At 39.0% G+C, this 23,601-nt stretch overlaps 1 protein-coding gene across 2 annotated transcripts in view; it reads right to left on the bottom strand.

Annotated features, from left to right (window-relative positions):
• The window catches only part of RBBP6 (RB binding protein 6, ubiquitin ligase), a 34,945-nt gene extending 12,297 nt beyond the window's left edge, over nt 1-22,648 (bottom strand). The window contains exons 1-8 of one of the 2 annotated variants that reach the window (XM_063430527.1): nt 21,808-22,648; nt 16,405-16,504; nt 15,613-15,649; nt 7,766-7,810; nt 2,473-2,561; nt 2,284-2,380; nt 1,391-1,533; nt 1,131-1,303 (exon numbers count right to left, since the gene is read on the bottom strand). In XM_063430527.1, the coding sequence (XP_063286597.1) occupies nt 1,131-1,303; nt 1,391-1,533; nt 2,284-2,380; nt 2,473-2,561; nt 7,766-7,810; nt 15,613-15,649; nt 16,405-16,504; nt 21,808-21,973 (850 nt within the window). In that variant the 5' untranslated portion in view covers nt 21,974-22,648. The remainder of the gene's footprint in view (nt 1-1,130; nt 1,304-1,390; nt 1,534-2,283; nt 2,381-2,472; nt 2,562-7,765; nt 7,811-15,612; nt 15,650-16,404; nt 16,505-21,807) is intronic. The other variant, XM_063430528.1, reaches the window with a different exon arrangement.
• Between the last annotated feature and the right edge of the window lie 953 nt (nt 22,649-23,601).

Genomic DNA, 23,601 nt, shown 5'->3' with positions numbered 1-23,601 from the left:
CAAGTTCACTAGCCACGTGTCCCGGTTTTACTAGACAGGCACATATTCAAAGACTTCTCCATATAGGCAGTGTTTCAAGCAGAAAGGCTGCACATACAGCTTACTTGCACCATTTCCACTTCTAAAAGCAGAGGTCATGGAGGTTGGAGTAACCCTTTAAATCAATATCTTGGGAGTGATACAGTGGTTGGTTTGTGACAAATTCGCAATAAAACTTTCCTAACACTACAGCGTTCCTCTGCCAATGCTACTGTTCTAGGATTAAAAAATAAAAATAAAATATAAGCACCTTATTCCAGCACTAAACATTGAATCAATGCTTTCCTATTTAGACGTTTAGTGTCATTTCACAGAGTTAAAGGACCACTCTAGGCACCCAGACCAGTGCCTGGTCCAGCTAGGGTTAACCCATTTTTTTTTTTATAAACCTAGCAGTTTCAGAGAAACTGCTAGGTTTATAAATGGGTTAATCCAGCCCTCAAATCCTCTAGTGGCTGTCCACTGACAGTCGCTAGAGGCGCTTGCGTGATTCTCACTGCGAAAATCACAGTGAGAGCACGCAAGCGTCCATAGGAAAGCATTGATAATGCTTTCCTATGAGACCGGCTGAATGCGCGCGCAGCTCTTGCCGCGCGTGCGCATTCAGCCAAATGGGAGGATCGGAGGAGGAGAGCTCCCCGCCCGGCGCTGGAGAAAGGCAAGTTTTAACCCCTTTCCTCTCCCCAGAGCCAGGCGGGAGGGGGACCCTGAGGGTGGGGGCACCCTCAGGGCACTATAGTGCCAGGAAAACGAGTATGTTTTCCTGGCACTATAGTGGTCCTTTAAACTGTGAAACATCAGAGAGTGCTTCTAGTGGCTGTCTGCTAGACTGTCAATAGAGGCAGTCTTAACCCTGCAATATAATCATTGCAGTTTCTCTAAAGCTATAATGTTTTACATTGCAGGTTTAAGAGGACAGGGACACTGCACTCAGACACTTCATTGAGATCAGTCTGGGTGAACATAGTGTCCCTTTATCAGATTACAACGACAAGCAGTCTGACAAATCATTATCTTGGTGTGTTTTGGAAAAGCATAATTTTGATGGTTGCTGACACCCTTTAATGAACTGTTCCATGAAATTAACTCACATTCATCACAGTAGCTATTCCCACAGCACGGTATTACAACAGCATCGTTCATCATGTCTTTACAGATCAAGCATAGCAGCTCATCGGGCACAGGATCCTCTTCCTCAGAAGACGATGAGGGTTCAGGGGGAAGAAACGGTGGCTTTTCCTTTTTCCCAACAGCATAAGCCACCCTACAAAATGAATGTGATCAATTAAAAGTTCAAAAGTTTTCAAATTGCCATCACCTAGCACATATTTTACATCTAGTAGATACTTACGCATCGATTGTAGGTATGGCATATTTTCCAGTGTTTGTAAGCATAGCTCCCTTCATATTGGGATCCTCTACTTCCACCATAAAACTACGGGGGATTCCAGTGCTCTTTTTAATCCTGACAGTTTGCTCAAAAGATTTGTCCTGCTTATAATATAAAGATGATAAAAAAAAACACACCAAAATAAAACGTCAACATGTTCGTTGAAATTTAAAATTTTTTTTTTTTTTTTTTACATACTTAAATGATCTAAATGTTACAACAAAAGTTTAGCTGATATAGTCTATAAGTAAGAAGCACATACGAAAAACAAAACCCCACAATGAAATACAAACAGTGCAAGCAACACAAAAACAGTGTAAATATCAACAAATTGTGGAAATATTTTTTGGGGTTCTAACTACATCACTATATCTGGTCAGTAAAAGTCTTAAAGGCCCACAATTGCCGATATAGTTGCATGATTGCCAATATATGATGATTGTTGTAATTATAATTCACTGATTAAAAGAAAAACCATTGCTCTGTCCCATCAATAATTAAGGATTTAATTTTGGGGGAAGGTTTATACAAAAATCCCAAAGGCTCGTCGTGGATTATTAAATACCATTAAAATAGCGCCAACTTATCCCAAAGAAGCTTACAATATTATGAAAGGGGGAAATGTAACAATAAATGAGACCGTTACAAAATGTTACAGGAGCAACAAGTTGATGGTGGACCCTGCTCAAACGAATTTACAGTCTAGAGGTGGCTATCCTTTTGTGTCCCAATGGCAAGATGGTTGGGGGAGGGGGGGTCACTGAATGACTTGTTGGGAAAGCACTGTATAACATGAAAAAACATGTACAATAAGTTTGTGACCACAGAAAACCCAAAAGACAATATATTCTTACCCCGTTGGTAGGGCACTGCTTTATGTAATGGCCAGGTTTTAAACATCGATAACATGTATAGGAAGGAGGCGGAGGGCCTAGCGGTTTCTTCATATAACTGTAAAAAAGTTAAAAGGAAACTAATGTTAACAGAGTGCTATGGCTACAGCAGCATTGAAATGCTTGTATAATGGAACCAGTGGCACTTACTTGCTAGGATCGTATTCATGTCCGGATTGTGTCATCATAGCTTTGATTTTATCCTCTTCAGAAGCATCTGCTTCAGCCAGATTGGCGGTCTGTTTAACAGGCAATTATTTAGGGAGACACATTAGTAAGCAAAAAAATGTTTAATTACGATTCCCCACCCTTGAGCACACTCACACATTCAATCCTGTAAAGAGCAGCATTGCCACCTGTGCCTTACCACCAAACTGGCCAAGATGGAGGACGTATGTACGACAGAAGAGAGCATGATATTATGTCAGTCAATATTAGAATGTGTCTCATCGGCAAAATTGAGCCACTGTTTAAAGGGTTTCACCTTTGTAAACATTAACACAGTCTTAGGCCATGTTTATACCAGACTACTTAATGATAGACCCTAAAAGGAAAATGGTAGACTTAGAAACTTCTAACATTGTTACCATAAGTTGGGTTCTCCTCCACCAAAACGTGAGAAACCATCTTTAATGGTTATAAAGGGGTATCGTGTGAGGATTTTAGCAGGAACAAGAAACTGCAGACAGACTTTACATTAAGTTAAGACCCTGGCATCTGTCTGCATTTTCTGCCCCTCCGTATGTGGCTATTCAAGTTTGGTTTTTCAAGCTCACTTGCTTTGGAAGATTTCCCTTTTAGTGGTCCTTGGCCATGTTTCAGAGGGCAACAAGCAAAGCAGGAAAGTATGTTACCAATTTAAGTTAAATAATCTCCATATGCATTAAAATGCAAATCAAGGGCATTGGCGAGAGCAACAAACTTATTTCACACTAGCAGGGAAATGTTTAGAGGTAAAGCACAACTAATAGAATTACTATGCTAATCTATTCTGGTATTCAAAAGATCACGCATGAAAATAAACTTAGATCAGAATTTTTAGTCAATTTATGTCTCAGCAACCTACGTACACAATTCCATTGACTAGCATGTGTAAACATTTATAATAATTTGACTTCTAGAAATATTATAAACTCACACTTAACATTTACCTAAAAAAATCTGGAAATCCCACAATGATTTCTCTAAATACCATTTTAAAATATTGGCAAGTTTAGCAGCATTATGCTCTTATAAGGGTGGGCTGATTTAGTATACACCCCTAACCAAAGCTAAACTGTGAAAAGGAGGGCATGTTCTCAACACTGCAATTACATGAATATTGTGTACATAATCAGCACATGGTAAGGCTATAAAGTCCGAACACAAATCAGCCACAATAAAGGTCTTTTCCGTGTGTCCCTTTTCAAGTTATAGTTGTGTAAATGCAGGGGCCATTAACTCACAGGCATTGGTGGTTCTTCCAATATTAACAGTGGGAATGAAAATATATACTCAGAAACAGACATCCCATTAGATAATATTCCACAACGTACACAACATGCTAAACATGAAGAGAAACCAGACAATCTAAGCTTACTATGGAAAGTGCAATATATATATATATATATATATATATATATATATATACACACGCTTTAAACTCTTGTAATTAAGTTGTAAATGTTACTTACATCATTCTTTAGTCTTATTGAAAACAAATTTCCGGAGAAAGTGCCCAGTTAAGGAATACAATGGTGGACCATTTGGAGCAGTAACCATTTTGTCCTCCTAAATTAACTAAATTATATCTATATAAAAAAAAAAAAAACAGCAAAACACACATAGAAATGTCTGCACCTGTGCTTATGATGACTGAATCCTATTAAAAGCAGAGTTGTTAGGAAAACTATGGCAATCTTTACAAATGTATAACCATCTTCAGTTTCATCTTTGTCACTAATTAGCCATGGCACGTAGGAAAGCAGCGGTGCCATTCTCTGAAAGAATGATCTTCTCAAGGACTAACACTAATTATCCCACTGTATGGCAACTGAATGAGTGCAAGTTACAGTGGGATGGTGTATGAGGGTCTATGCTGGTTTTGTCCTCCTTAATGTGAACGGAATAAACCATGCTTTCACATTAACAAAGAGTTATCTAGCGTGATACATGCAACTGACTTTCCTAGCATCTTGATTTTTAGTATTTTAAGGACATTCTAGGCACCATAACCCGTTCAGCTAAAGTGGTTGTGGTGCCTGGAGTCCCTAGGTGCCAGATCACAGTTCAGTGTGGTTCCATCCATCTGTGGTACAGCTAAAGCAGTGTTATACTCCATTCATGAGAGCGGTCAGCAAATACAGCCAAGTGAGGGTGCTCAGTGTTTAACCATTTGTGTACATTTTAACATTAGTGGGATGGCACCACGGGACTTCATTCACCATAACCACTTCAATAAGGAGAAGTGGTGTTGGTGCCTAGACTATTAGACAACCCAATTAACTACATTTAAACATAAAGGTATAAACATGGCCTAGTTGAAAAAATACACTTTCTGCAAAGTATGACTGTGTGGATGGGCCAGCATTCATTCAAAAAACAAGCAAACAGTTTATTTTTGTTTTATTGGAAAATCACAAGTTACATTGCAGTTTTCACAACTTGAGGTATCAAATTCGGTAAAATGGTACACGTTGCATCATTGTATAAGTATACCAATTTTAGCTATATGCATGAATGTTAACAAATGTGAACACAGAAATCCTGCCAGGAATAAACCAAAAACAAACATGGCAGATAAAAGTAAGGTTCATATACAGGTCTTTGGCTGAGGAAAATGGGATGTTTTAACTTATGAAGAAAACATTGTTTAACTAGGACAGACCAATGTAACACAGTGTTTTAAAGAATAGAAATTGCGTAACGTTCCGTCACGATTTATCTTTTTTGCACAATTTGATTTGTACACTGCATTTTCTGCGTCCAGTTTTCAGGTTGCGCAAATGTGAGAACCATTTAAAATCATAGGTGTCGCTTCCTGGTAGTAATATGAGATTATTTGGAATTGTATGCTGCGAAACTTGATTGACAGCTGAGGCAAGCCAAAGGTCGAGTTACACTACGCAAGTTGTGAGGAAGGTAGAGGACTGGAAGCCAATTAACAATCAGACTATACCATAGAATGTATTCAGAAAGAGAAGACCATGGTAAACAGTCCAAAAATTTACCCAGTACAGTGAAAGGAAGAGAGGTGGTAATGGAATGAGACTTGTAACATGAAAAAAATTACAGATTAGCTTTAGAGAGTTGGTGGAACTCATCTAGGAGTGCCTTGTTGAAAACTATGTACATAGAAATCCAAACTGTACATATAGCAATTCATATCATGGTTGGGTATCACAGAACACATAGATGAGCAAAATAATGGCTGTACTGGTCTGCTTTCCATGTAAAAACAAAAACACAAGATTCTATAACTTTCCATACAGGTCTTTAAAGTGTCTGTTATATTATCACACTACCATATAGCTCTTAAACACGTCATACATCATATGCAGACTAAGAAATATCTTATAGAAAATCATTAATCTTGAAAGCAAGGCTGTGTGAAGAGTACCTGTCCTGTGTAGATATCTAGATATTTAAAGGGATACTATAGTAACCAAAACAACTGTGTATAAGTGTGTGTGTGTATAGATCATGCCTCTGAGGTCTCACTGTTCAATTTTCTCCCACTTAGGAGTTAAATCACTTTTGTTTCTGCTTATGCAGATGGCGTTACAAGACTCTTATGATATCCAGTATGCATGCGCGGGGACATTAGCAGGTACGGGGATGAGCCTCCATCATATTGTATATATGTATAGGTATTATTGCTTTATGTACACATGATATTGGTGATCGTTTTTTTCATTTAGCTAGTATGTAGAGTTATACCGACACCCAAAGTGATTTGACTTCTGGGGTCGCTATAATTGCATGCTGATGGTTAGGGGTATTATAAGCAGACATGAGGACACAGGTAGAGACACCCTTGATAAAAGGCAACCAGTAAGTGCCGAAAAATTGGGGGGGAGGGGGATTGGTGGCTCGTGTTTCTGTCTTGAGGCTGGTGAGATTTAGGTAAATTACTGTATGGATTACGGATTGCCTTATTTTGTTACTTTGTCTTTTTATGTATTGATGGTTTCAGTTGTTCTGATTAAAGATTTATATTATGAATTGTGGCTGTGTGCATTCTGTATCTTGTATAGATTGCTTATGAAGCCCTAACCACACCTGTGGCTGACACAGCCTGCATGAAAAAATTGTTTTACTCTTAGTTAGGTAGTAAGTTACTTTAAAAGATTTTTATCTCCTGCTCTCTAAATTGAACTTTAATCACACACAGAAGGCTTCTGCAGGATCTAGCGAGTTATTAGAGCAGGAGATAAGCAATTCAAAGTTAAACAGAATTTACAATAAAGGAAGTGTAAACATTAGGTGGCTCTTTACAGGAAGGGTTTAGGAAGGCCGTACAAGTCACATGCAGAGAGGTTTGTCTAGGGGGGGCATAAACAAAGTGATTTAACACCTGAATGGCAGATAATTGAGCAGTAAGACTGCAGGAGCATGATTTATATACCAAAAACTGCTTTGTTAAGCTAAAGTTGTTTTGGTGATTAGAGTGTTCTTTTAAATTAGTCAGATAATCATGATATTTGTATCTACTACTTAAGGATATCAAGAATACTAGAGGCCAATCAGTGCTTTTGCATTTTATGATGAACATCTTCAATGACGCTTCAGCCATGACACTAGCGAATCATAAGGTCAGCAGAACATCAATTGATAACATTGATATATTATGTATGAAATGCACAGCTGAGTAGTGGGTTTGGCAATATAAATGCTTCATTTGTCTTGGTGTATTCACAACAAACACATTTCCAGACTGGTATCCTTGAACACATTAGCAGAAATCATGTACTAAAAACTAGGGGTACAAATAGTGCTCGGCCAAGTGCTGATGGAGCTAGTTTCAGGTTGAATGTCCATTACCATCGTGTTTTTTTCCGTTAAGAAAATGGTCACAGTCCATGTAATTTACCGGTTAGTTGCTAATCAAAGCACGTTCTTCTGTGTATTTTTTATTTTTTTTAATCTCCTTGTCCAAAAAAAAATAAAAAAAAGAATTTTATGAATAAACGCCCTGAAAGCCAGATGGATAGGTTTCGTTTTGCAAAGGAGAGAAACTCTTCCGTTTTTTTTCCTTGAACAACCCGATTTGGTCGAAGCGGTTTCCATCCAAATTCGGAAACTAGAGGGGGCGGGGCAGGGGAGCTACTCTTTACAGGAGAATGCAACACACACCTTTTCATGTTTATAGTAATTTTATACAGTAAAAAGTAAAAGAATGCAGATTACAAGAAAGTGCCCATATTGGTGCACAGTCATTGTACAGTTATATGTATACATATACCTTAGCAAGCTTGGCCATAGAAATAGATGCAGAAGCGTCATCAATCTGTTTATAGGAAATTAAATAAAAACACGTTCAAGAATTAAAAACATAAAAATAAATTGCAATCAATCCCACCCATGACAATACATCAATAGATATTAGAACAAAACATTGCACAATTCTTATTGCCACATGTGACTCAAAAGCATACAGAGTGTTAAAAAAAAAAATCCTGAAACATGTTAAAACATTTACAGTTGTGTAAAAGGAAACAATATGGACTTCCAATAAACACAATTTTTACATCAGTACGATGTGCAATTCCTGTGGTTTTACTTTTAGGGAAAATGTGTTTCAGTTTGCGGGACTCAATACATGTCAAGATGTGTTTACTGCAAGACTGACAGTCATGTACAGGATATATTGGCATACGATGTGCAAAAACAGGTGAAAGACTGACGTTTAATACTGCAACCTGATCTGACTATTTAAAAACATATCACCAATCAATAGAAATTTGAACATTTTGTGTGGTATTCTGGCAAACATGTTCCTTACAGTTTAAAAAAATATATTTTGTTCTCAAGAATGTATTTCATGCATTAATGATGTGGATTTTACATATCAAATATTAAAATTCAGTTTTGTTGCCATACAATTAAATTACACATTTTGGCAAACAAAAAAGGGGGGGGGATGTCTGAAGCCATCTGAGGAGAAGGAAGCAATATGAGATTCTCAGAAGCGGTGTAGCTCATGGTAAGTTGCTGATGGTCCGATATTATCCCTAAACTTTATTTTAGAATATGGTCAACAAACAAAGATGGGGGGTTGCCCTGCTTTTTATAAATAACCATTCATTAAAAAATATATAAGAAAATTATTTTACATGCTTTATACACCCATATATCTAGATTTAGAAAATGACCCGGTACATTTCCAAAACTCATGTCTTTGTAAATACACACATTGCCTTTAAAAACAAATATAATCCATGTTTTGCTAGCTTGGCATAAAAAGCTGTGTTTTTTGTTGTTGTTTTTTTTAAGTATAGTTATTTATAAGAGGCATATAGATCAACCCAAATGCATGTTTTGTGACATTTATATTACAGATCTTTTATAGCGCTCTTATCCAGAGCAGATTACGTACAAGGGACATAGATAGGTTTACAGACTGATATAATTAGATGTACTGGCTTAAATCCAAGGCCTGCAGCACCTCCATCAGCAGCACAACACATGGTACATTTTAAACGGGAACGGTCACTACCCAGGATTTTAAATAGGTTTACTTATTCCCAATATTTAAACATTTGTGAGGTATAAACAGGAAAATACATGTAGGAAAGCTAAACCTCTATAACCTGCAACTGGATGCCTTCATCTTAGCTCTCACAATCACCGTTCTAGGCTTCATCGTTCACACCTCGTTGTCAGCATAGAGGAGGAATAAAGCAGTGCTTCTGTTTGCAATGCACAGGACAGAACTGGATTGTGAAGTCATTTCATAAGTGTTTAATATTAAATTAAAATAGAACGGAGCATATGAGAAAGAAAAATAAGTAAATACTTTTTGTAAACAATAGTATATTTCAAGAGAAGTGACAGTTCCCCTTTAAGATGGCGGTAGGCAAGCATTAAAATGTAATGTTTATATTATTGCATTGCTAATTGTTAGCAAAGGAGAACCTATGCAGGATTTCATTGAAAGAGGTCATTGAACTCCTTTATATAGTTGGCCCCACTCTAACTACAAACATCCTTGTCTGAAAACCGGAGAGTAGTCTAAATTTCCTGGAATGAGCATGCATGATACAACCATGACTCAAAAAAAAACCCCACAACACGTCTCATATATTCAATCAAAAATTAGCAAAATATTGTGAAAGTTATTGACATTTGAAATAGAAAGAAAAAACAAACAGCCTTTTTGAAGTGGTGAAGTAAAACTCAGGGGTGTTTAAAGTCCGCATTAATATGTTCCAGAAGACTGCAGACATTGTAGCAGCTACAAAAATACACTGATTCTTCCCTAAAATCAATGCTTCTCAAATTAGCCCAAGGACCAAAAGCACATCAGTTCTTTATCTATAGAGAGATTATATAATCCTGCATCATTTATAGTCATTTAAGCAAACACTACGAGAGCGGTAGAGGGAGAGCGGTAGAGGGAGAGCGCTAGAGGGAGAGCGCTAGAGGGAGAGCGCTAGAGGGAGAGCGAGAGAGGGAGAGCGCTAGAGGGAGAGAGAGAGAGAGGTAAAGAGAGAGAGAGAGGGAGGGAAAGAGAGAGAGATGAAGAGAGAGAGAGGTAGAGAAGGCCATGAATCTATTTTACATTTTGTATCACAAAATCTATACAGCTCACAGAAGACTAAATGCAGCCATTTGCTATGGTGTGTAGATTTTATGGTCATTGACGTTTTAAAATCCAGCCGTTTAAACATTAACCAGCCTATTGGAATACAGCTTTGATTTCAAATGTGCAATTTTTTTTTATTTTCTTTGATTAAAAAGGGCTTTAATGACCTGGGATTTTTATTGCGGGGTTTACTTATCTCCTACATTTAACAAATGTCAAGGGTTGAGAATTTACAATGCAGCAATCTACAACTGGAACTGGATGCCCCTGTCAATCATGGTTATAAAAACGTTGCCATTTTCTACCATTGAACATTAAAAATGTAAGAAAAAAAATAAAATAAATCTATTCTCCTTTATTTGCATCAAGTGCCCTGGTTGTACCTGCACTAAAGTGTGATATAAATTTGCCTAACTTTTAAATATATAATACTTTTTTTTTTTTTTAAAGAGCGCAACAGATTATGGTAACAGGTTGTAGGTGATTTCAACACTTAACAAGGTGTAATTTCCAGAGAAGCGACAGTTTCATCTTAAAAATCAGTAAAATCCTTGCCTCCCGCGCTCCCCACCTACTCCATAAGTTGTACATATCTCTACTCCCCCTAGAGTCATTTCATATTAAAAGCATTTAGATTAAGGCATTGATGGCTCATTATTGACTATTTTGAGAAGCACTGATCTAACAAGTAAGATATTAACTCATTTTCGCCAGGTGTTAGAATGAATTGGAATCGCAAATGAGAACTCAATGACATAGGGTGAAATGATTTTGTAAAAGTGAAGCGTTTATTCCAGAGTACGATAAAATGAGCTTGTCAGCAGATCTGCAACTGAACTCAGCAGTTATCCCTAGACTGTCCAGAGACCTGTGGAGTCGTGTTAATTTATGGGTAACTGCAGGAATCAGACTAATTCTGTAGGAGAAGCTTGCCATTGTACAGCGCTATGGAATCTGATGGGGCTATATAAATAATAAAATAATAATGGTGCACTGCAAAACATGGCAGGTTCTCTTTGCACAGTTCTCTGTAATTGTTGAGCTAGGACATCTAAGTATTACAGAACAGAATCCAATATGTTTTGTGGGATGTTTTCCAGCCATATAGCTGGCAAACATCATGGGCTGCATAGTTTAACAGTCAGGGTCTACCCCCAAAGCTCTATGAGATAGAATCATGGGGTAGGGAACCTTTGGCGCTCCAGATGTGCACTACATCTTCCATAATGCTCCTGCATTCATAATTGGTCAAGCCTACAACATCTGGAGTGCTGAGGGCTACCTACCCTTGAGATAGATCACTCTAGTAACTAGTTTCTCCATTAACACAAATCCCAACTGTTCACCCATGTGTAGCGGCAGATTTTTGGGTGCACCAAGGTCTTCAAAGTAACTAGTAAAAAGAAGGTATGGGCCAGATACGGAAGAAAAAATAAAATAAAAAAATAGCCTTTGAAATGCCACATGGATAAGACATGACACCAGGTTAAGTAGCATTAGTTTTTTTGGGTTTCATGGAAAATGTCTTGTTTACAGTACGCAAAACATTTTCATTTGTTATTTTCCAGATATGCCATCACAGAAAAGTTCCTGCATCAAGGGTAGAATAGGATGTGTTCTTTCAATACAGACAATTGTCACAACTACTGTGTAGTGCAGGGGTAGGCAACTTTTTAGCAGCACTGTGTTGAAATAGGATTGTTATGTCCCGTAGTGTGCCGGTCCTATTTTTTTTTTTTAACTGAAGTGTAAATGCTGCCGGATTCTGCTTGTGTTATTTATACTGCAGTTGTATTTGTGTGTATATGAGCAGTTTGTGGTATCGTGTATGATACATATGAATGTGGGCTGCTTGTGGAATTGTGTGTGTTGATGGATATGTTCATATTGTATGTTTGGTAGTGTGTGTGTATGTCAGGGGCAGTTTGGGGTATTGTATGCGAGAGGCTGCATGTGGGGTTGTGTGCATGTATGTGGTTTGTTAGCGTGTTACGTTTGTGCGGATTGTGTATATGTTTATTTGTGGGCTGTTGGTATTATTTGTATGAGGGGAGGGTTATTGTGCATTTCTGTGTATATTTAGCAGTGTGGGTGGCTTCTCTGGGTACCAGGCTGGCCAGGTATGTCAAGGACAGGAGCTGCAACAGCCGCTGCAGGCTGCTCTACTCCAGTGCAGATTCCCATTCACAAGTGCTGTGAGGAAGTGATCTGAGATCACTTCCTCTACGGTCTGCAATGCATAAATTTAGGATTGTCCTTCACCACCTTTTCATATTAGCAGATATCTGAGGTTTCACTGGGACTCCTGATAGGACAGACCCTATTTAGCTCTAGCAACCTTGAGTGCTGTGCAAAGACACCTCGAGTGCCGTGCAGGGCACTCGTGCCGTAGGTTGCCTACCCCTGGTAGTGTATGCTATAAGTGCTGTATGCCTTAAATAAAACCTCACATGAATCCTACAATGTGGCAATTACACATATACAGAGGCAATAGACATTCCAGGGAACACAAATGGCTAAAAGAAAGATTCATTTTTATTTATGAAAAACTTGACTTATTTTGCATACACATGCCAATGAACAAAAAATAAAAAATAAAAAATATATAAGGCAACTTAATACTGTATGAAACAAAAAAATAAGTTTGAGCATTTTTACAGTAAGCACTTATGTGAAAACCCAAAGTAATTCAGGACAAACCCATCAGCAAGAGTGTTTGGCAGTGCAATTTCCACAAATAATTCAGAACGGACATGTTTCTACTAGTGCAATAAATGCCAGTCAACAGTATAATGCCTTCACATTTTTTTTTCCACGTGGTACTAAAAAATATATTTTGTATTCACAAGTGTTGTGAATATGTATAAATAAAAATAATTGTAAAATGGAATGCTATAAATACAAGGATTAAAATGTATGGATATTAGGTATCTGCAGTTGCATTGATGCTTCTAAAATTGTAACATCTCCAAGGGAAGAAAAAACAAAAACAAAACACTCCACACGCACCACACAGTTTCACAGGGTGTCTATAAAGAGTAATATTGTTTCTTTTGCTTCCCTTTCACTAGACCCTAAAATATTAACCCTTATTGTAAGTATTATATCACCAAATTGTTTTTTTCATTAAACCATGAATGATAAACTAAACACAAGGTGGACAAACAGTAATATTGGAACATTTTTCCAACTCTCATATTTTGCAAAATATAAGCAAAAAAAGAATGGAGCATTTAACAATTCACTAAAATTCAGTGTTTAGTGAATAAGGTCCTGTGGATTAAATTCCACAAGTCCAATTAACTTGTAAGAGAATGCATTTCTTACTACAACTTTATTATAGTTTTCAAGTAACAAAGTAGGATGCAGAGCTTAGAATTAAAGGGAAACTCCTGCATCATTTACAACTAGAGCAGTTGATGGCTAACTTTGGACAGGCAGATTTTTTGTGGACTCTATTTACCACAATGCTGTGCTAGGCTTTAGGAAGATGCAGGCTACGAATGAAGTAGAGGCAGATTTAGCCACTGCACTGATTATAAGGCACTCACTGGTAAAATGAACTTGAAAGTCAAGTCACCCATTTTACTAGCCAACTATCCAAATGTTTTAAAGGCATAGTATACAAAATGGTTATGTCTTGTAGGCAACCTTCGGCGCTCCAGATATTGTGGACTACATGACTAAGAGGATTATGGGAGATGTAGTCCACAGCATCTAGAGTGTCAAAGGTTACCTACCCCTGCCCTGGCTGATCGAATTAAAGCATCCAACAGAATGAAAGGTTCTCAACAAACCTGTGCAGAGTTGTGGCTCCTTAAAAGGACACTATAGTCACCACAACAACAACTAAAGCTTAATGTAGTTCTGGTAAGTATAGTCAGTCCCTGCAGGCTTTTTGCAGTAAATACTGTCTTTTCAGAGGAAAAGGTAGTGTTTACATTACAGTCTAGGGATACCTCCACTGGCCACTCAGGTGGCTGCTAGAGGTGCTTCCTGGGGCAATGCTGAACACTGCGCAGCACTGACATTCAGAGTCTCCAACCTCTGCATGGAGACAACTTCTCATAGAGATGCACTGATTCAATGCATCTCTATGAGGAGAGGTTGATATGCTGGGGCAAAATTTGGCTCTGCCCCTGCCCGCCTTCTTGGCTGACATCAACAAAATGGACAATCTGAGCCAAACCAGTGTTTTCTCGTGGGAAAGCATTGTGATTGGCTGAGACCACCACTGATGATGACAGCCAAGGAGGCAGATCAGGGGCAAAGCCAGCGCCAGCCGACTGAAGGTAACATTTCCCTACATTTAGGACGGGTGTTTTAACACTAGAGGGTCAGGAATACATGTTTGTGTTCCAGACCTTATAGTATTCCTTTAACAAATCTTAGTTCACGGCCCTTCACTTTGCAACATATGCATGTACCTCTCCTATCTGAATAACCCCTGTCTAGCTCTTGAGGTTCTACTAAACCAGAGTCAGCCTCTCTATTAAGGGTTGTCATCAAATTTCTACTACATGATTTTTATATTTAATAAAACTTTTTGGGGGCCCAAATTCTAATATTTTCTGACCCACTGCTGCTCAACCGACCGTGCCTACTGCTGAAACTGCTGTGTGAAGCTACATTAAAGGTTCATTAAATGTAATAAATAAAAAAAAAAGGGAAGAAGTGAAAATCTGATCATGGTTCTCTAAGGTACAATTCCTAAACACCTAAATAGTGTGTTACACAATGCTAAGAATACTATTTGGTTTTACTGTAGTTTTTAAGACCTGTGATATTTAGTACACACCCATACAAACTAAAAGGAATAGGACCCTTTCATGCTTTTGAAATGTCACATGTGACCAATACTGGCAAAACATTAGAACTGTGTGTAAACAGATTAACATTAAAACCTTTTGGCGTTTAATCATTAATACAGATATTATAGTGCACATAGAACACAATTCTTTGCAAATCAATGCAATGTTTAAATCTTTAAAAAGAACAAAGTACAATACATATACAAAATAAACAGGAATGCAGATTAGTCACTGCCTATTAGTGTAAGAGCAAAATATAAACCTTGGTAAAACAGGAATGTTTACAGCGTGAAAAGGTTGAAACATGAAATTTTTTTTATTGCAGTACACAAGATAACAGATCTATACAAAACAGATCCTGAAACAGAACATGGCAACATGTTCACAAGTGTGACCTGCGACCGATCATACAGACGGTACAACTCCCTGTGATAGTACAGGACGTAGGCTATCATTCAATATGAAACACAGTGAATTCATGTGCACGCACTTACAAAGTGCAGGTTAGGCATGGATTCAAATCAGGACGAGTAATACATAGTATTTACACTTTAAATACTTCTTTAAACCCACAAAAGTTCTTTAAACCCACAAAAAATATTAACATAAAATGAGCAGGGAGAAGAGGGGATCTTGCTGTTTCAGTTATTTAAGAGTAATGTATAAGGAAAGTGTGATTGTGTTTTTACATACTGCTTTTGATGTTCCACTCACTGGCTCGGAACGACTTCTAGAACACAAGAAAACAAAAAGAGAGAAGAATAAATAAATTAGTATTTCAGGAGAAAAGGAAAGATCAAAGAACACACAGATGCCAACAAAATGGAAAGGGTTTTACAAGCGGATATTCCCTATTAAATAAAATGAAATAGTGGGGGACCTGCCCGATAAACCAGGTAATCCCCCTGCAGCCAGTCCGAGATATGTGATCGCAGCGTCACGTCAATCATGACTCGGATCGGCTTAATTCAGCTGTCAGGCAGGCGCTTAAGTATCTGGGCAAGATCATTAGGGTGTGCTATGCTGCCCTAAAGTGTCCCTTTTATAGTATGACAGGGCACGCCCTAATGCCAGGAAGGGGTTAAACTAGTATAACCGTAAGGTTATAGGATATTATAAGACAGTGAGTCCCTGAACTGACAACTATGGGTCCCCCGCTCTCTCCAGCTTACTTTTATTTTCTGTCTTGCTCTCCATTACCAATGGTTCTGTTTATTTTTTTGTGAGCTACTTATCAGTATTTTCTGGATAAAATCTAAAGCTTGGTTCACAGCCAGAGATCTGTGCTGTACTTTTACGCTATGCACTTTATATTAGACCATACTACTACTATACGCGCTGTACGATTAATTAGCATGTGTTTGGCCATGCTTAAATTACCAATTTAAAAATAGCCCAAAAACTGGTACTTTTCAAAACTTTAACACAGTGAGAAAAGATACTTCCATGCACGAGTGTCCCCAAACATATTACAAGTGTACTTACATGACATATGTTTTGCTTGATGTTTTAACGCCTCCGATAGGAATTCTCCGTACGATGACTGATGAGTTTTTAGGAATCAGTGCTGCATCATCTGTATACTCTGTAACACAAGGGAGAAAGAAAAACATTAATGGGACAGGACCACACAAATATCTAAATGGGAGCGAAAACAACACAAGTAATCAAACGTTTGGAGGCTTCCTAAATGTAACATTAAAACCTAAACTCATTCCAAATAGTGCCTGCCTCAAAACATGATAAATTTAAAGAGCTACAGATTCATGGTGAGAAAATTTGTGGATCTCCGGTAAAACGTGATTATAAACAAACAGATCTCAGATGAACTTCTCTGCCTGAGCAATTTTAAAACCAAACCACATTTTACACAGAAAATTACACTGGATAGGCAAAAATAAAGGTAGTCAAATTTACAGTGGCAGAAATCAGACACTTATGGTGAAAAATTGCCGGAAATATTAAAGGGACGCTATAGTCATTAGAACAACTACAGTTTAATGTAGTTCTGGTAAATCATATGCAGGCATTTTCACGCAAACACTGCATTTTCTGAGAAAAGGCAGTGTTTACATTGCCCCTAGGGACACTCCTCAGATGGCCACTGGAGGTGCTTCCTGGGGCAGTGCTGCCATTCAGCGTCCCCATGCAGAGCTGAATTTTCCTCATAGAGATGCATTGATTCAATGCAACTCTATGAGGAAGTGCTGATTGGCCAAAACAATGTTTGGCCCTGCCCCCTTGCCTATTTTAACCAATTCAATGCTTTCCACATGGGAAAGCCTTGGATTGGCTACAAATCAACAATTCTGATGATTTCACCAAGGGGGCAGGGCCAGTGGACCCACACGGTGCTGGAAATAAGGTGCGTTTGGAGAGGCAAGTCACGTATATGGTGGGTTTTGTGCTATAGGGTCAGGAATACTGGTTTGTTTTCCTGACCCTAAAATGTTCCTTTAAAAAATTTGATGTGAGTGAAAAAAGGGTACATATTCAAAAATGGTTAAAGGAACACTATAGTCACCTAAATTACTTTAGCTAAATAGAGCAGTTTTAGTGTACAGATCATTCCCCTGCAATTTCACTGCTCAATTCACTGTCATTTATGCGTTAAATCACTTTGTTTCTGTTTATGCAGCCCTAGCCACACCTCCCTTGGCTATGATTGACAGAGCCTACATGAAAAGAAAAAAAAAGAAAACTGGTTTCACTTTCAAACAGATGTAATTTACCTTAAATAATTGTATCTCAATCTCTAAATTGAACTTTAATCACATACAGGAGGTTCTTGCAGGGTCTAGCAAGCTATTAACATAGCAGGGGATAAGAAAATCTTAATTAAACAGAACTTGCAATAAAGAAAGCCTAAATAGGGCTCTCTTTACAGGAAGTGTTTGGAAGGCTATGCAAGTCACATGCAGGGAGGTGTGACTAGGGTTCATGAACAAAGGGATTTAACTCCTAAATGGGAGAGGATTGAGCAGTGAGGCTGCAGGGGCATGATCTATACACCAAAACTGCTTCATTAAGCTAAAGTTGTTCAGGTGACTATAGTGTCCCTTTAACCCCTTAAGGACACATGACATGTCTGACATGTCATGATTCCCTTTTATTCCAGAAGTTTGGTCCTTAAGGGGTTAAAGCAGATTCAAAAAGGGCAACAGAATATCTATATTACAAGGGCATGTGCCACACAATTCCCTTGTATTTAGTTTACTTATCTTAATATTTTACAAAATACGTTTGTGAAGTGTAAAACATTGAATTAAATGTAGAAATCCACACTCCATCTTCGGTCCTTGTCAATCACAGTTATAAACTCTGTCCTTTGAACCTTGCAATCTGCAAAGGCATAGCACAGAGCAGGATAGGAAACCTATAGCAAGTGTGCTATGCACGGCACTCAAGGTGTCTTTGCACAGCACTCAAAGCTGCTAGAGCCAAACAGGTTCTGGCCTATCAGGAGTCCCAGTGAAACATTAGATTTCTGCTAATATGAAAAGGTAGTGAAGGACAATCCTCAATTTATGCATTGCAGCACGTAGAGGAAGTGATCTTGGATCACTTCCTCCCAGCACTTGTGAATGGGAATCCACACTGGAGCATAGCAGCCTGCAGATGTTGTTGCAACTCCTGTACTTGAGCTATAACTGGCCGGCCTGGTCCCCACTGTAACCCAGGGAAGCCACCTACACTGCTAGATATACACAGAAATGCAGAATAACCCTCCCCTCATCCAAATAATACGAACAGCCTACACACAAACACACAATACGCACAAACGTAACACCACTAACAATCCACATACATGCACACAGCCCCACATGCAGTCTCTCACGTGCAATACCCCAAACACACAGCACCAAACACACAATGTGACATTTCCATCCACGTACACAATTTCACAAGCAGCCCCCATTCATAAGTATCATACACATTACTACAAACTACTCATGAACATCGACAATATAATAGCTCATATACGCACAAATACAACAATACAACTGCAGTATAAATGACAAGCAGAATACGGCAGGATATCACAATTCTATTTTTGCACCGTGCTGCTAAAAGGTTGCCTACCCCTGGCGTAGAGAAATTAAAAGAACATTGTAATAACTATGGCCATTTTAGCGCATAGAAAATGGTATAGTGCCTGGAGCCTTATGGCACGATCCCTATATTCAGTGTTAAACCATTTCAAGCAGTTTAACAATAAATAATGGTCCCTAGCCATTCATAGTTCGGACCCTGTGGAGGAGTAACTAAGGCATGCCTATTCATAACAGCACTGGGTGCTGGGAGGCTGAAATCAGCCAGCTGACATTAAGCCAATCACAGTTGCCCATTGCTGCTGCACAGAGGGAATGGGCTGCCAGGGATGCTTGTTTAGCATTACATCATCAAACATTGTTTAAAATTCAGAAAAAGAAGAATGCAAAATATGAAACTTCTAAAATGGCTGCCTTGTGCTTCAGATATACATTCAAAACAAAAATGTTTAAATCTAGTTAAAGGGGATCATCAATTGAACAGAAAAAAAAAAAAAAATGCAAATAGCTGATATTTTTTAAAATAAAAAAAAACACTTTTTTTCTCCTTGATGGTTAAGATCCTTGTTCATAAGCTCCTTGAGGTGCATCAAGGGAAATGCAGTTCAAACATCTGCAGTGCAAATACACAAGGGCACATACAGTGCTAGATGTGTACAACTTGATAGGATTTGAGAGGAAAACCAGCAACACAGTCCATTGTTTGTGCTTTTAATATATCTAAGAAAAAAAAGTATATTTGTATATGCGCACACAGCATAAAGATCATAATGTTCCTTTTCAATAGAGAAGAAAGGACACTGTTTCCTGGTCCAACACTGCATTGCTTTAATAGACAATGTGCTATGCCAGCAATACGACCAAACCCTGGCAGCACAGCTTTATAGCAGTTCACTGTGTTACAGTATTCAATAACACATAACCTATTAAACCCAACAAGCACAATTGCTTTAACCAGTATGTGCAGCTGACTGACAAAGCAGCATCAGCATGTAAAACCAACGGCCATGTTGTCTTTGTTTAGCAAGGCTGTTCTCTTAAAGGGACAGCAGCAAGAAAAATGTAGCTTTGTTCCCTGCAATGTGGCAATCTCTTTGTTAGGAGATGCAAATGTGTTAACATACAGTTTCAATATACGGATAGCTTCACACAAGATCTTTTTTTTTTTTTTTTTAAAACAAAAGTATCAAGATCTTTATTAATGTGAGCCATTGATCTCATGCAGGAAGATAACATTAGAGACTATGTTCTCAATGCCTCAGACACATGAATTAAGGTAAGAATTCAATAAACTGAAACATTTATTAAAAAAAAAAAAAAACGTAGGGCCAAGCAATCTATTTGTAAATACCTCCACAAAGTAAAAAATATCAAATTGCCATTTTGACCAGGCTGTGAAAACATGGCCCTTTACTGCCGTTTTCCTAAACAGGAAGTCATATTAAAACAAACAGGAAGTGGATAAGGCAAGAAAGTACAATAACCGCTTCAAATCACAAAGAAAAAAACAATAAAATTTGAAAACAGAACATCTTGCCCCACGAACACCATAAGGCGGGTGTGGTTTGCCAACCTGAAAATACCTGTTGTGTGCATTTTTATTGTTGCATAACCTAATTACACAATAATTAAATGGTACTACATCATACAAGAGTAGCTTAAGCTGCACGAAGGTAGGATGGATAACGACCTAAATTTACATACAGGCTCCTCTGAGAGAGGTCTTTTGTAATTCTAACCAAGTAATTGTGATTTACACCTGATAATTCACAGTTGAGTTAGACCTTTCAGAGATGTAAAGCTTTGGCTTTGTAATGTGCATGGGGAATGATACACAAATCAGCCATTTTATACACTGGAAAATGATCCTCACAATACAACAATCCATTAACTTTTCATAACAGTAGTAACTATGCAGCAGAACCATGAAAAAGCAATTCAATTAATGGGCTTTGACTCAAACTGAGAACCCATAGGAGTTCTAATGCCAGACAAACCATTAACCTATCAGAGGGAGTCTTTTAGCCTGCATGTATTGGTGCAAATAGATTTAGCTGATAAACAAAGTAATACCCAAACCAGTACACTAGTGAAATAAGATAAACACTATATAAACAGGCAATGAGACCGTTAGGCAATCAACCTAGGAACCTCCTGAATTTTCACATCAAAGATAACACTCAAATAATGTTGCTCTCCTGTTATTTTGTTCATGACGATAAAGCATGTTTAAATGATAAAATAAGGTTAACATTACTCCCTCCCCCCTCCCATGTTTTCCAATAAAACTTATTGTAGTAGACCATGAGCAAATTATGAATAGGCCCCTTGCTCCCAACACTATAGTAGAGACCACACAGCAGTAGCAGAAACACTCGTCACCTCACTATTACAAACGATAAAACGTAACAGAGACATGTATGGCTGTTTGCAGTACAAATTAAACTAAAGACAACTGGACCAGCTAAGTGTACCCATCTGGAGACCAGAGGCACATCAGGCTGACCAGACATCTTAGTGCCTTAAAATGAAAAAGCAGTCTAGCACTACTAAAAAAGCAGTCAACAATAATGGTTTCATGGCCCACAGCACGGGTAGGCAATCTTTGGCACTCTACAAATTGTGGGCTACATTTCCCACAATGCTCTTGCAGTGATAATGCTGACAAAGTATCAGGAGAAATGTAGTTCACATCTGGAGTGCGAACGGTTGCCTACTCCTGGCCTAAAGCCTGGGCCCCATTGCACACAATGGGAAACATCACACACAGCAGTTTGGGGAGTGCCAATGATTGCTTAACCCTCCTCGCCCATAGCAAGTGTTGGAGGCTCCTTACCTTCCTGTGTTTGAGCATTGGTGATCTGCAGATCGCAGTCAGCAGCCTTCAGCCTCTCTCTCCCCATGATCTGCTTCTTGAGGTCGCACAAGGAGATGTGCAGGCCATCAAAGGTCACCGTATCATAGTTGAGTTTGGAGGAAAACTTGTAATGCACACACGACATGTTAGCTGGTTATTGGGGGGTATGGGGGTGCAGTAGTCTAAATAATGGAAAGGGCTCAGACAGAACAGGGACAGAGAGAGCAGATCTCACACATGGCCAGCACACAAAACACTCACACAGCACACCAAGGCCTAGGACGGGGCACGACACAGAAATAAAGGGGGCGGGGGGCCCCTCAGTGGGGCCCCCAACCCAACACTCCCCCCACCCCTTACACACACACCACGGTCTTCAAAAGGAGGTTAAATAGTAAGTCCCAGAGTGGCTTAATCTTCCAATGACACAACTGTCCAACAGTTCCAAGGCCCGCGGGCCGAGCTATGTCCAGAGCACTCAGTCCAAGTCCGTGTGTTCCGGTAACTCAGTCCGTGTGTTCCGGTAACGCGGTGTCAGACAGTCCAGTCCTGCGGCTCCGAGCGGGGTCCGGGGTGGGCACAAAGGGCGGCTGAGGCCTAGTCGTCGGTTCCAAGCCCACACAGGGCGGTCAGTCGGGGTCGGTCCGTCCCGTGGTCAGGCCGGTGTCCGGGGAGAGTTCCGGGTGCTGGCTGCGGTGGGTCCAGGTGTCCGGCACGGTAATCCTCACACACAGCTCCGGAGGGCAGCTAATGGCGCACTGACCGCGGCTCCCTCACTGCGAACACGGGGTTTCCAGGCAGCACGGCGCGGGCCACGCACTACGCTCTAAGGGGCGGGGCGTGTGGAACGTCACATGTTCTATAGAATCCTGCGCTTCCTGGATGTCCTGCGTTCTGGGACAGAGGGAGGGAGGGTAATAATAATAATAACAACAACAGTAATAATAACTACTGAACACAGGGAATGGGGCCAGCTATGGGCTGTAATAATAACTGAACACAGGGAATGGGGCCAGCTATGGGCTGTAATAATAACTGAACACAGGGAATGGGGCCAGCTATGGGCTGTAATAATAACTGAACACAGGGAATGGGGCCAGCTATGGGGTGTAATAATAACTGAACACAGGGAATGGGGCCAGCTATTGGGTGTAATAATAAAAGTAATAATAACAACAGTAATAATAACTACTGAACACAGGGAATGGGGCCAGCTATGGGCTGTAATAATAACTGAACACAGGGAATGGGGCCAGCTATGGGCTGTAATAATAACTGTAGAGACTGGGGGTGGACCCGAGCCCAAAAGAGCTCAGGGACACCAAGAAAGATTCTATGAGTCTACTCTTTGTGGGCTGAAAATAAAAATAAAAATAAAAAACACCTTTATTATAGGGTACAAATTCCCCAAAAGAAGTAAAGGAAACTTATAAATAATGCTAACACATCTAATAAATAAGTGGGAGGTGGTAATATGTATATCAGAGAAAGGAGTGAGCAATTGAATATTACACTGTCCACTGCTTGAAACCGTATAGTCAAGGGTTTCTTTTAACTATACATGTGGTTTGTGTAGAAAGTAGATAATAATCATAGCTTGAGCGATCTATAAGGCCTTTGGGGGAGATAAGAACAAAAATAATATCTCTTATAAATAGACCTGTTAACTTAGTTACTAGTAGGATTGATACAGATAGTCATTGAAGCCTTAGACAGAGTATCAATTATATCCAGAACTAGCAAATCTTGTGTTATAGATCGCTATTGCTTCAA

The sequence above is a fragment of the Pelobates fuscus genome, chromosome 8, assembly GCF_036172605.1.
Source record: "Pelobates fuscus isolate aPelFus1 chromosome 8, aPelFus1.pri, whole genome shotgun sequence".
Taxonomy (NCBI): domain Eukaryota; kingdom Metazoa; phylum Chordata; class Amphibia; order Anura; family Pelobatidae; genus Pelobates; species Pelobates fuscus.
Note: the sequence above shows the minus strand (reverse complement) of the source record. Positions and strands in the feature narration are given on the sequence as shown.